At 46.6% G+C, this 13,689-nt stretch overlaps 1 protein-coding gene across 1 annotated transcript in view; it reads left to right on the top strand.

Annotated features, from left to right (window-relative positions):
- The window catches only part of ETV4 (ETS variant transcription factor 4), a 49,312-nt gene that overhangs the window by 31,208 nt on the left and 4,415 nt on the right, over nt 1-13,689 (top strand). Inside the window, exon 11 of the mRNA XM_087713631.1 lies at nt 12,935-13,098. Within this exon, the coding sequence (XP_087569757.1) occupies nt 12,935-13,098 (164 nt within the window). The remainder of the gene's footprint in view (nt 1-12,934; nt 13,099-13,689) is intronic.

Below are 13,689 nucleotides of genomic sequence, written 5' to 3'. Positions count from 1 at the left end.
CTCTTGCTTCTCACTGCCTCTATATCACAGATGTCAAACTCTCTGCATCTTGTTTCCATCATATGACATTTTGCGAAGTTTTTCCTATTCACGGAGTTGGGGTGGGCGTGGTCTGCGCATGACGCATCCAGCCTGCAGCCTGCCAATTAGACACCCCTGCTCAACATGCCTTCTTGTAATTCCACTTAAGTTTCCTCGTAGATGGTGTAATAATGATGAAGAATTACTTTGAAATATAGCAGCTTCCCCAAATTAATGGGATTGTAATTTCCAGATGTTTCCGAAGAGAAGGTGTGGGAGGAGTAACCATGGGTATTAACCAAGCCTTCTTGCCTATTGGAGACTGAGGTAATCTTTTGAAGCCACACCTCCTGCTCTCCTCTGACTACCCAGATTAACCTCAGTCTTCAGCCTGAAACGAGTGTTACTTGTTCTCTCCCTTCTTTTCGAAAACTTAGGAGTTTTTTTCCCTTTCAGCAAGGATTCTTTTCTAGCAGGATTAATATTTAAGGACAACAAATCGCCTCACCATCCTTCTGCTGTGCTCTGCGCTGCTTTCAAGCTTCGGCTTGCCAGCGTGTGCGCAAACGCCCTGTGCGACTGGCTGGTCGCGCTGAGGGGGTAGAAGCCTCAGAGACCGCAGGGGTCGAAGAGATGACCGTGCGGTGTCCAGAAAGGCCCAGGAAGATCCGCGAAGACCGGGAGTCCACCGAGGACCGCTGTGGAGACTTCCAGCGGCGAGAGAGGATCTGGAGGGCTCCAGCGATTGCCATCTTGGTCAGTTGCCATTTTAAGAGCACATGGGTGAGCGCATGATCAGCGTTCCTCTATGGACGCCGAAAGCGCTCACAGGGCACCAGGAAGCTGGAAGAGGCTTCCCTTTAGGCTCTACCCCACCGGTGATCTGGGGGGTACTCCAGGACTGTGCCTGCCGGCAGCTGAGGCCACAGTCCAGTGGCAGGAGAGCAGAGAAGCGGATCCAAGCCCCAAGGAGGCAAATCTGCCCTACAGCCGGCTGCAGAAGGAGGATGTGGGTGAGCACCATAACAGTAAGTAATGGCGGAGGCGACCAGGAGTAGGGATCCCAGACCCAGAGCCCCAGGGGGTGTGGATCCGGACGAGGGGCCCTCCAGGGCGATTTCCCCGGCCCCCAGAGGCAGATCCCCGGTGAGAAGTGACAAGGCCAGGGCTCCCAAGAAGGCAGCCCCCAGGAAGGAGGCCAGAGCGACCAGGGCCTCGACCAGGGCCTCGACCAGGGATTTCAGGGCAACTATCAGCCCTTCCCCCTCCAGATCACGTTCTCCCCGCAGGCCTTCAGCCCAGGCCGAAACCCGGGCAGTATCTCCAGCCTCACCAAGGGGTTCCCATAGAGGACACAGTTCCCTTTCGCCCCCACTTTCGCCGGCCCCCCCAGTGGACTTGAGAGCAGATCCTTTTGGTCACACGGCAGCCAGTCCCGCCAGGCCCCGCCTGGCTCCTCTATCTCCTGATCCCAGGGAACATTCCCAGCCACCAGAGCTCCAGGCCGCACTGCCTGACCTCACCAGCAGCTTCCAGGACATGCTAGCCAGGGCCCTGGCTCAGGTAATGGCCTCCAGCTTAAATCAGCAGCCTCAGAGCTCCAGGAGCAGGCCCCCTCAAGAGCCTTCCGGAGGCCAGAGTGAATGCCCCAGCACTTCGGCTGCCAGGGAAGCCAGGTCTCCCTCCCCATTCACGGCTAGTGAGGCATCCGACCTAGAGGAGGGAGAATGGAAGGAGGTGGGATTCTCAGAGGATGAAGATCCCCAGGTAGAGGATGATTCCACCATGGCGGGTCTTTCCCCCCCTCCTTATTCAGTTCCTTGCTACGCAAGGCAGCTGCCACAGCGGATCTAGATCCACTCCGGATCCTAAGCCCGCAACTGAGTCTTCTAGCAAGGGTAAGAGTAAGAAGAAAAAGGGACTCTTCCATAGGCCCCCCCTGGCTAAGGAGGAGATCCCCACGCCAGAAATGTTCATGGAGGTGCTCAAGTCACAGTGGGTAAAACCAGGGTCCTTCCCCACCCCAGGGGGGAATGAGAGAAAATTTTATAATCTTAATCAGACCTTTACCCAGGCTCTCCAGGTACCTGAAGTGGACAATCCGGTGGCCACCCTGGCATCAGTTTCAACGGTGGTCGCAGGAGACACTGCCAACTGCCTCAAACCTGAGGACAAGAAGGCAGACATCGTCCTGCGCAAGACGTTCCAGGCTATCGGGACTTCCTGGGCGGGATCTTGCTGATGGTGGCAGCTTAATAGAGCTGCTCCCGGGTTTCTGGTTGCGTTATCTGCCTAGACATCTGGCAGATACCTCACTCTTCAGGCAAAGAAGAGGGGGAGAGAAGATCCAGCTGGCAAGAGCTTTTCCTTTGAAGTTTGCAGCCCTTTTGGCTGTGAAGAGAAGGGGGCCAGCCGAGGCTGAATCATCATCTCCGTGCTGGAAATCTCTAGCTGTTGTTTCCACAGCTCAAAGTAAGATACCTCCACTTAGGACAATATTTGAACTATTTATCTGAATTTAATACAAGCAGAGTCCATATCTGAGAACCTTATCTGGTTTTTTAAAAAATCCTAGCTTCATTTTTTACAAGAGCTTCCTTCGTGTACTTGGTTTTTTTTTCTTAAAAAAAAAATGGCTCCTAAAATGGCGATTGTGGATTCTCCGTAACAATGCCACATTCCTAATTCTTCTGCAAAAAACAGTGGTAAAAGTTCAAAGGGAGGAACAGCCGGCCAGCAGTTTCTTATTAATTAGTTTCACTTCTCTGAAGAGTTTACAAGACTTTCTTCTTATCAACTTTGTTAATATATATTTCTGATATAGAGAAGTCAAAAATGGCGCTGAATATGCCGAGCTGCTTTGTTACAATGCTTTTTTTTCTTTTTCTCTCTTTTTGAAATCCTTTGAAAAATCCTAAAGAGCTAACAAAGGGGTGAATTAATACCCTTTTTTCTTTCTCATAAGCTGCACAGTGAGCCAGTAAAGCTTGATTAATTGCTCGTAGATAAGACTTATAATGGCATCAAAATTAAATCCTCCGAGGGAAACCTCCTCCTAGAAGCACAAAGTTGCCCCCTACTGGAGATGTGCTAACGAAAGAATTTTTTTGGGAAACCTTCAGAGAATTCAGAGAGGAGATAAAGGAGATAAAGGACGAATTAAAAGAGTTTAAGATCGACTTATATGATAAACTTGATACTAAGATTGCCAAAATAAATGATGATATGCTGGGACTTGTAACTGTACTGACAGAACATGTTTCTGGAATTGAAGATAACCTAGAGGTTCTTAATGAAGCTAATACCAATTTGACATCCAAAACTGAGGTGGTGCAACAAAAAGTTGAAAACACTGAAAAACAGATTATTATGATACTGTACAGGGAGATGGAGTTCGCATTAAGAGTCAGGGGGTTGCGTGAGGATAAACAGGAGAACTTGAAACAGATTTTTTCAGAGGCTTTTGACCATCTGATGGGAAGACCGGGGTCCAACTTTGACTGGCAGATCGATAAAATTTATCGTGTTAATTCTTGGGCGGCAAAACAGAAGCAACTCCCTCCCTCCCTTTGCCACAAGAGAGTTCAGAAACATGATACTACAAGAGTCCTATAACACCAGGCTTCAAATCGGTGGCCAGGATTTGATTGTCTTGAAAGAAATACCACCTCAAATACTAAGAGCCAGGAGAGATTATGCTTTTCTAGTGGAAGAACTCAGAAACCGTCAGATACAGTATAGATGGGATGTGCCATTTGGTATTATAGTTACATTTGACAAGCAAAGATATCGTCTCAACTCTGTATGGAAAGCTCGAGATTTCTATCACAATATTCTGAAGGTGGGACACCCTGCACCATCTGGATCTGGAGAAAGACCACAAGAAGGACAAGATAGATGGCAAACTACACAACTACCAGACAAGGTGCACCATCTCCCCTTCCCGGAAAGGCAAGGTGCCATGGAACAAAGACCTAGCCGTATGACTACCAGACGAATGGAAAAACAAGCTACAATGCAACAACCTCAACAATCATTGGCCATTGATCAAGGAGTCACAGCAACAAGCGCAGAAGCCATGGGAGGAGCCAGGCCAAAGGTTAAACAGGCCATGCAGGAGGCTCTAAAAAAGCTTCAGCCAACCAAAGATGACAACTAAGATCTTGACATGGAACTCTCCACAGAAGAGAAAGAAAATATTTCACTATCTTAAACAGTTCAAGAATGATATAATTTGTCTGCAAGAAACTCATATCAAATCAACCGATCAAAAATATTTGTTTAACCCCAAACTTGGTCAACATTTTGTGACCTCTACTACGGAAAAGAAAAATGGTATAGTTGTATACTTAAGAAAAGACATTAAGGCTGAACTAATTGAAGCAGATCCCTTTGGAAGATATATCGCGCTAGACCTAATCTTAGAAGGGAAAAAGACATTACTTTTGGGAATTTATGCTCCTAATCAACAGCAAGACGGATTCTATAGAAATCTTCACGCTAAATTAGTACAGTGGGACTATAAGTCTTGTATACTATTGGGTAACTGGAACAGCGTGATTGACACTAAAAGAGATAAGAAGACCTCTCGCCCTAATACTAAAATGCGAGCTAAGCTACCCAAACCTTTTTTTGACATGATGGACGACTTTGAACTGAGAGATATTTGGCGAGAAAGAAACGCAGAGGAATATGATTTCACATTCTTTTCTGATAGACATCAATCCTTTTCAAGGATTGATTTTATACTAATCACTAATGATTTACTTTCTAGGGTGAAGAAGACAAAGATTGCAGCGAGGGTCCTTTCAGATCATAACCCAGTTTGGATGGAATTGGGAAGGATAGTGCAGGCAAGAAGGTCTTGGAGGCTGAATGAAAACTTATTCAGATATGAGAAGTACATTAATGAGTGTAAAAAATTGTTATCAGAATACTTTGTTCTGAATATAAATAAGGGTACACCTATGGAATTTGTATGGGATGCAAGCAGAGCGTATATGAGAGGAGTACTGATGAATATAAACAAAATACATAGACATAAACAAGGGCTAAAACGAAAAGAATTGGAAGAGGAAATTAAAGGGAAAGAGTTGGAGTTAATATTGAATCCAGGCAATACAAAGGTTAAGGAAGCAATTACTATATTAAAATCCCAATTTGATATGTTGATCTCTGATCAGGTAGCCACTAGTTTACTATATGCAAAACACAATACTTTTTGTAATGCAAATAAACCGGGCAGATGGTTAGCTTATCAGATTAAGAAAAAAACGAAAATTCAAAATGTAACTAAATTGATTTATAGAGGGAAGGAGGTGTTTCAACAGGAGGAGATTCAAAAGGCATTTCGGGGAATTTTTTACAGAATTGTATAAAGGGGACAAAATTAAGGGTTTAGATATAGACAAATACTTAGATAAAGAGAAAATACCCCTAGTTAGAGAAGAGTATAGACAAAAGTTGAACCAACCAATAACCTCAGGGGAAATCTTGCAGGTAATTAAGCAACTAAAGTTAGGGAAAGCGCCAGGCACAGATGGCTTGACAGCGGTTTACTATAAAAATTTACAGTTAGAAATGGTAGAACCTCTTAGAGAACTATTTAATAAAATTCAAACGGAAGGTAAAGTGCCCCCATCTTGGAAGACTGCGTTTATATCTTTAATACCCAAAGAAGATCAAGATACTACCCAACCAAAAAATTACAGACCTATCTCCTTACTTAATGTAGATTATAAAATTTTTACTAAAATACTAGCAAATAGGTTAATGGTGGTTATGCAACCATTGATACATACCGACCAAACAGGTTTTATACAGGGGAGACAGATGAAGAATAATGTTAGACTAATTATTAATGCATTAGAATATTTGGGAAAGAACAACCAAATTCCTGCTGCGTTCATATTTCTGGATGCTGAGAAGGCCTTTGATCGAGTTAACTGGCAATTTCTGTTGAAGATATTGCAAAAAATGCAGATAGGAGATAGCTTTTTATGGTCAATTAAAGCAATATACCAACAGCAAACAGCTCAAATCATAGTCAACGGAAGTTTAACAGACCCTTTTCAAATCGGAAAAGGTACAAGACAGGGCTGTCCTTTGTCCCCACTATTGTTCATTATAATTTTGGAAGTATTGTTGAATAAAATACGGGGCTTGGATGGTCTAAAAGGGATCAAGATTAGGCAGCAAGAATACAGAGTCCGCGCTTTTGCGGATGATTTGGTCATAATATTGGAACAACCGCAGGAATCCAATATGGTTTCAATGAATATGATTAATCAATATGGTCAAGTGTCAGGTTTTAAAATAAATTTAGGAAAAACAAAAATATTAGCTATAAATATGAATACTAAACAAAAGGAAGAACTAGGAGGGATGCTAGGATGTGAGGTAGTCAAAAAAGTCAAATATCTTGGGGTTAATATTCTAGCCTCAAACGGGAAATTATATAAGCACAATTATGAACCACTTTGGCGGAGTATACAGATAGAGATGAAAAAATGAGAGAAATTGCACTTATCCTTGCTGGGTAGGATAGCGGCAGTGAAAATGAACATCTTACCAAAATTTTTTTTTCTTTTTCGAATGTTATCTATACTTAAAAAAGATGCGAATCTTTTAGAATGGCAGAAGGGTATCAACAAATTTGTATGGGCCGGAAAGAAGTCGAGGGTAAAGATGAAAATAATGCAAGATGTACGCGAGAGAGGAGGCTTGAAATTACCTAACCTAAAATTATATTATGATGCAGTGGTGCTATCCGCAATTAGTGATTGGACCCATTTAACCAACGATAGAATACTGAATATCGAGGGACACGGTCTGGTATATGGTTGGCATGCTTACCTGTTATTCAACAAAAAATTGGATAAGAATTTTAAAAGTCATATCTTAAGAAATGCTTTACTGCGGGTTTGGAAAAAATATCAATATAAACTAAATGACAAGTTATCCATGTGGGCAATTCCTAGACATGCAATTGAAAATATGAATATAGCACGAAAACAGGATAGAACCACCTACAGACAACTTCTCACTTCCGAAAGGGGGGTTCTACAACTAAAATCTTTAGAGGTATTGAAAGAAGAGAAGGTAGTTCAAACATGGTTCCAGTATGGCCAATTACAGGCCAGGTGGAAAATCGACCAAAAACCTGGTTTTATCCAAGTTGAGGATAATTTGTTTAAACAAATAAGAGATCAAAGTTTAATGCATATAAAGAGGATATATAATGTACTAATACAGATGGATTCAGAAACAGAATTAGTTAAAGATTGTATGATAAAGTGGGCTCAAAATATTGAAGAACCAATAATGTTGGACATATGGGGAAGCATATGGGTAAGAAATGTAAAATTCACACAAGCACAAAACCTGAGAGAAAATTTTTATAAGATGTTTTATAGATGGCACTTAGATCCTAGAAAGCTGGCTTCTATGAATCCAAATGTACAGCCTAAATGTTGGAGATGTGGTTCTCTCGATGCTACATATTTTCATATATGGTGGACTTGTCAAAAGGTTAAGGCATTTTGGATAAAAATGTGGTGGATTATGCAAAATATCTTTAAAAGAAGGATAAAGTTTACTCCCCAGTTATTTTTACTAGGTATATGTAAGTCCGTACATATATGGACTTTACAGCGGTAAAGTCCGTATATGTACCTGGTTCTGCACCTAATAACCGCAGCAAGACTGTTGGTGCCACAATACTGGAAGAAGGAAGATTTGCCTACAACTCAAGAATGGACATTGAAAGTCACAAACCTAGCCGAGATGGTGAAAATATCGGCATATCTTAAAGACCATTCAAATGAGAGATATAAATGAGACTGGAAAAATGGATTGACTATATACAAAACAAATATGGGACTAAGAAATTACAGATAGCCTATGCTTAAGATTAGGAATAATCTAAACTGTTCACAGCTAGTGCAACAGGGAGAAGCTGAGTTCAATGTAGAGATGTTATTAACTTCTTTTTTTTATTTCCTTTGTCTTAATATATTTTAAACTGTGTTTGTTAAAAATCTATACCATTTACGGGCTCTGGGAAGTCGGGGGGGGGAAGGGAGGGGGGGTGTTAGGAGGGAGGGGGATTTTAAGGTAACGTGACTGCACTTGTATACTGTTGCTCTTTAATTCCACTGTAAAAATAGGACAAGCTGAATATATTAATAGATTGTAGAAATACACTGAAGGGAGGAGTAGAGGGATAGAAGAAAGAGGGTGGGAGAGAGGACTGGAGGTAGGGGGAGAAGGAAGGAAGGGAGTGTATCGGGAGAGAGGAGTGGTAGAGGGGGAGGGGAATGATGGAGGGAAGATGGAAAGTTGGAGGGGGGCGAAAGAAAGGGTGTATGGAGGGTCGAAGAGTTGGGTTTTTATTTTGGGGGGTACTGCTGATAAGAGGAATGGCTATGTTTATTGTTTAATGTTATATGGCCCCGGTTATGCACAGTATATATGTGACTATGAAAATGGAAAATAAAAACACATTTACATTAAAAAAAAAGACGTTCCAGGCTATCACCTGGGCCATCAAGGCGGCCGCCTCTGCTTCTTTCTTTAACAGGTCCATGGTCCTGTGGTTGGAGCAACTGAGGGACAGGATTCCAGCATCAGAGGTTTGACTCCTATAGGACATTTCCAAGATGCTGGCAGCAACGCAATTCTCAGCAGCCGCCACCTTGGACGTGGTAAAGTATGCCTCGCGGGCTATGTCTTCCTCAGTTGCTTTTAGGCGCCTGCTCTGGCTATGCCACTGGCAGGCGGAATCCCGGATGAAGTGGCACCTAACCGGCGCAGACTACACCGGGGGAAAGTTATTTGGGACGGCGCTGGATCCCCTCCTCGTAGAGGATAAAAACAAGCGGAAGGTTCTCCCATCAACAACCAAACGTTCGGACTTCCGCCACGCGCCATACCCTAGGAGGACCTCCTACAGACCACCCGACAGAGACAGCCAGAACCAGAGGTACCAAACCCCAGGTTCCACAGGCAGGGGGATAGACAATTCCAGAACAGGTTCAGGGGCCAACAACAGGGCAAATGGCCCTTTCGAGGAGGAGGCGGTCGCCCCTTCCGCATTCAAGTGATCCGACCCCGGATCACCCCGTCGGCGGTCGCCTCTCCATGTTTGTGGATGCCTGGGATCGTATCACATTGGATGAGTGGGTACTCCAGATGGTAAGGCTCGGGCTACACGTGGAGTTCCGCTCCCTCCCCCCCAGTAGGTTCCGCACCTTCACCTCCACAGACCCGACCAAGAGGGCCCTTAAGGCCAAGGCCATTAAGCACCTATTAGACATCAGGGCCATCGAGAGGGTCCCAGAGGGGGGGAAGGGCTCAGGGTTTTACTCAAACCTCTTTCTAGTCCCTAAAAGCTTGGGGGGATGGAGAGCCATCCTTAAACTACTCAATTCCAGGGTGGTATACCGCAAATTTAACATGGCCTCCCTGAAATCCATCCTGGAGGGCATCTGGCCAGGCGACTTTCTGGCATCCATCGACCTCACAGAGCCATACCTCCATATCAGGATCGCCCCCGGAACACCGTAAATTCCTGAGGTTCTCCCACGAGGGGAATCATTTTCAATACAGAGCTCTGCCCTTTGGGTTGGCCTCAGCTCCCAGGACATTCACCAAGGTGCTTGCAGCAGCAGCAGGTCACCTACGCTCCCTCCCAGTCCGTTTGTTCTGCTACCTAGACGACATCCTCATCTTAGCCAGGTCTTCTGACTTGGCTGCAAGGGACTTGGGTACTACCATCGGCACTCAGATCCCTGGGTTTCTCCATTAACCTGGAGAAGAGCCACCTCGTGCCCTCCACCAGGCTCCTTCACCTAGGGTCCATCATCGACTCAGTGGCTGGGGAGGTTTTTCTCTCCCAGGATCACAAGGACAGCATCGTTAAGATGATCCACGAGGCTCACAAGTCACGCTCTGTCCCTGTAGTTCTTCTTTCCAGGCTCCTGGGGAAGTTCATCTCGTGCATAGGGATTGTGCCGTGGGCCTGACTACACGCCAGGGAGCTCCAGTGGTTCCTGCTGCCCCATCAGAAAGCCGGGACGAGTGACGCTACCTTCAGGATCTGGGTGTCACCCCAGGTGCTACTATCCTTCCGCTGGTGGCTGTCTCCAGCTCTGAACAGAGGCTGCCTCTTCAGAGAACCAGCAAGGATGACGCTCACCACCGACGCAAGTCTCTTCAGCTGGGGGGTCCACCTGGAGAACCAGATCGCCCAGGGCTGATGGACTCCAGCAGATCTGAAACACAACATCAACTGGTTGGAGCTCAGAGCTATCCACCTGGCTCTTCGGCACTTCAAGAGCATGGTGAGTGGACAGCACATCCTAGTCCTGACAGACAAGGTAGCGGCCAAGGCCCACGTGAACAGACAGGGTGGCACCCACTCCAAGGCTCTTCGTGACGAGGCGCTGTGGCTGGGAAACTGGGCAGAGAAGCACCTGCCGTCCATCAGAGCGGAACACATCTCCGGAACAGAGCACCATCAGGCAGACTGGCTCAGCAGAGAGACGATCGACAATGGAGAGTGGCAGCTCCACCCCTCGATCTTCCGCCAGATCTGCAAGAGGTTCGGTCATCCGACGGTGGACCTGTTCGCGACCCCGCAGAACGCCCAGCTGCCAGAGTTCGTTTCGAGGTTTCCGACCGCAGGAGCCATGGACACGGATGCTCTTCGGTGCAGTTGGCCACCAGGTCTTCTCTACACTTTCCCCCCTTCCCCTCATCCCTGGGGTCCTGAGGAGGGTGGTAGTGGAGAGAGCAGAGGTGATAATGGTGGATCCCTTTTGGCCGCGCCGCCCCTGGCTGGCAGATCTAGTGGATCTGTCCACAGCCCCTCACTGGAGAATCCCAGCGGGGGAGGTGGCACTACACCAGGGGTCCCTAGAGCACCCGGACCCGGAGTGGCTTCATCTGACCATCTGGCGATTGAGCGGGAACAACTAAGGCAGGCTCAGTTTTCCAAAGAGGTCATCAAGGTGGTAGAGGCATCCAGGAGGCAGTCCACCCCCGTATCTACAACGCCTCCTGGGTGGCATTCTCAGACTGGTGCCGGGGTAAAGGCCTCTGCCCAACGGCGGCCTTGGTTCCTCAAGTCCTGGACTTCCTCCAGGAGGGACATCAGAAGGGCCTGGCCACCAGTACTCTTAGATGTCAGGTCTCTGCTCTTTCTATGGTTCGGGGTGGTGGTGAATGCTCCTCCCTTGTCCCAACATCCGGTACTTAAACGGTTCCTCAAAGGGGCGGCGAATCTGAAACCCTCAGTGGTCCATCGATTCCCCACCTGGGATCTGCCCACGGTCCTCCAGGCCCTGACGGAGGCACCGTTCGAACCCTTGAGGGAGGTTTCCCTTCAGCTACTGACCCTTAAGGTCGTCTTTCTGGTTGCCATCACTTCAGCCAGAAGAGTCTCTGAGATCAACGGTCTCTCCAGCAGAGCGGACCTCTGCACCTTCCTAGATAACAGGGTCATCCTCAGACTTGACCCTTCCTTCATGCCCAAGGTCAACTCCCCCTTCCACAGAGCGTTAGAGTTCATTCTACCGGATTTCTGTCTCCATCCTTCCAGGGAGAGGGAGAAATCCTGGCACAAGTTGGACGTCAGAAGAGCACTGCAATAGCAGTAGACTTATATACCGCTTCATAGGCCTTTCAGGCCTCTCTAAGCGGTTTACAGAGAGTCAGCATATTGCCCCCAACAATCTGGGTCCTCATTTTACCCACCTCGGAAGGATGGAAGGCTGAGTCAACCCTGAGCCGGTGAGATTTGAACCGCTGACCTGCTGATCTAGCAGTAGCCTGCAGTGCTGCATTTAACCACTGCGCCACCTTGGCTCTTGCACATTTACCTGAAGCGCACGGCGTCCTTTAGGCATTCAGAGGCCTTCTTCGTGTCCTTCTAACCATCCTCCCGAGGAGCCAAGGTCTCCCCGGCCACCATCAGCAGATGGATTAGAGCGGCCATCTCTCAGGCCTATGAGGCTTGGGGTCTCCAGGTCCCGGAGGGTATCACAGTGCACTCCACTAGAAGTGCAGCCACCTCAGCTGCCTGGTCCACCCAAGCACCCATAGAGGAGATATGCCGAGTGGCCGCCTGGGCCTCTCCATCTCCCTTCATTAAGCATTACAGATTAGACGCCTATGCCTCTGCGGAGGCCTCATTTGGCAGGAGGGTTCTGCAGGAAGTCCTGGACTCTCAAGAGGGCTCAGGCCCATCCAATCCCTCCCAGGACATCTAGCTTTGGTATGTCCCATGGTTACTCCTCCCACACCTTCTCTTCGGAAACTGGCAGTTGGACTTACCTGAACTGCATGTTTCGAGGAAAGGTGTGGGAGGAGTCACTTCCCTCCTGTTAGGGCGCCCCGCGCCGGGGGGCCTGAGCAAGTCCAGATTCAAGCTAATGGTTAGGAAGGATTGGTGTTGGCTGTTCTTCTTTATCCTTCCTTTCAGACGCTGTTACAATCCATCGGTTAATCTGGGTAGCCAGAGGAGAGCAGGAGGTGTGGCTTCAAAAGACTACCTCAGTCTCCAATAGGCAAGAAGGCTTGGTTAATACCCATGGTTACTCCTCCCACACCTTTCCTCGAAACATGCAGTTCAGGTAAGTCCAACTGCCATTCTAACCATTCTCTGGCCAGGTTTGTTAGGAACACTGGGAATTGTCATCTCAGTATTCCTGGAGAGCAAAAGGCTGGAGAAATCTGGTAGGTTCAATAGAGTCCCTTTGTTTTTTTGCCTGTAGGAGAAGCAAAATGTAGAAGTTTGATTTCAGGATATGTCATTGGTCCTCCTTGTGAATTTTCGCCAGAAAATGCAGGGGTTTTTAAAAATCAATTTCTTCCTTCCTTTTTATTGTACTGTATATGTTGCACTTAATAGGGGATATTAAGCAAGAAGGATACCGTGAGGGCCCACCTTATCAACGGCGTGGGTCGCTGCAGCTTTGGCAGTTCCTGGTGGCTTTGCTGGATGATCCAAGCAATTCCCATTTTATTGCCTGGACAGGTCGAGGAATGGAATTCAAACTCATTGAACCAGAAGAGGTCAGATTTTCTGTTACTTTTTTTAAATTGAAAACTATTTTATATTGCACTTCATTGATTGTGGATTACAGGAACCTAGTTAAAGCCATATCTGATCTTGGAATATTGAGCGTGGCAGGCACTGTCCTTCTAAAATTGTCAAACTATACTGTGATGGAAAAAGAGTACAGGTTTATTTGCAATATCAGCTCAATAGCCACATATGGGCTTTAGGCTCAGAAAAGGTTGCACATATCTAAACTTTCTAATTGAACAAAATCAACTTCAGAACCCAACAAAAATGCAGTTGTTAGAAAGAGGAGGGTGTTCTGAACTAAAAAGTAGATTTGTTTACTTAACTCTTTAATGCAAATGTTCTGCGCAAACATGAAGCCAGTTGTAAACTAATGTTAAGTTTCCTCAGGTTGCTACTTCAGTTGCAGCTCAAGCCTATACAACAGTGATGGCAAACCTTTTTCTCTCTCCCCCACCCCCGTGAATGTGCATGCAACCCCTCCCCAGGCTCTGGAGGCTTTCCTGAAGCCTGGGGAGAATGAAAATGGCTTCCCCCAGCTCCTGAATGCCCTGTGGAAGCCGGAAACGGATCCAGAC

This window comes from Thamnophis sirtalis, unplaced genomic scaffold (genome assembly GCF_051295495.1).
Source record: "Thamnophis sirtalis isolate CommonGarterSnake01/CBP01778 unplaced genomic scaffold, rThaSir2_p1.2 scaffold_4, whole genome shotgun sequence".
Classification (NCBI taxonomy): domain Eukaryota; kingdom Metazoa; phylum Chordata; class Lepidosauria; order Squamata; family Natricidae; genus Thamnophis; species Thamnophis sirtalis.
The sequence above is the reverse complement of the archived record's forward strand: the minus strand, read 5'-3'. Positions and strand labels throughout refer to the sequence as shown.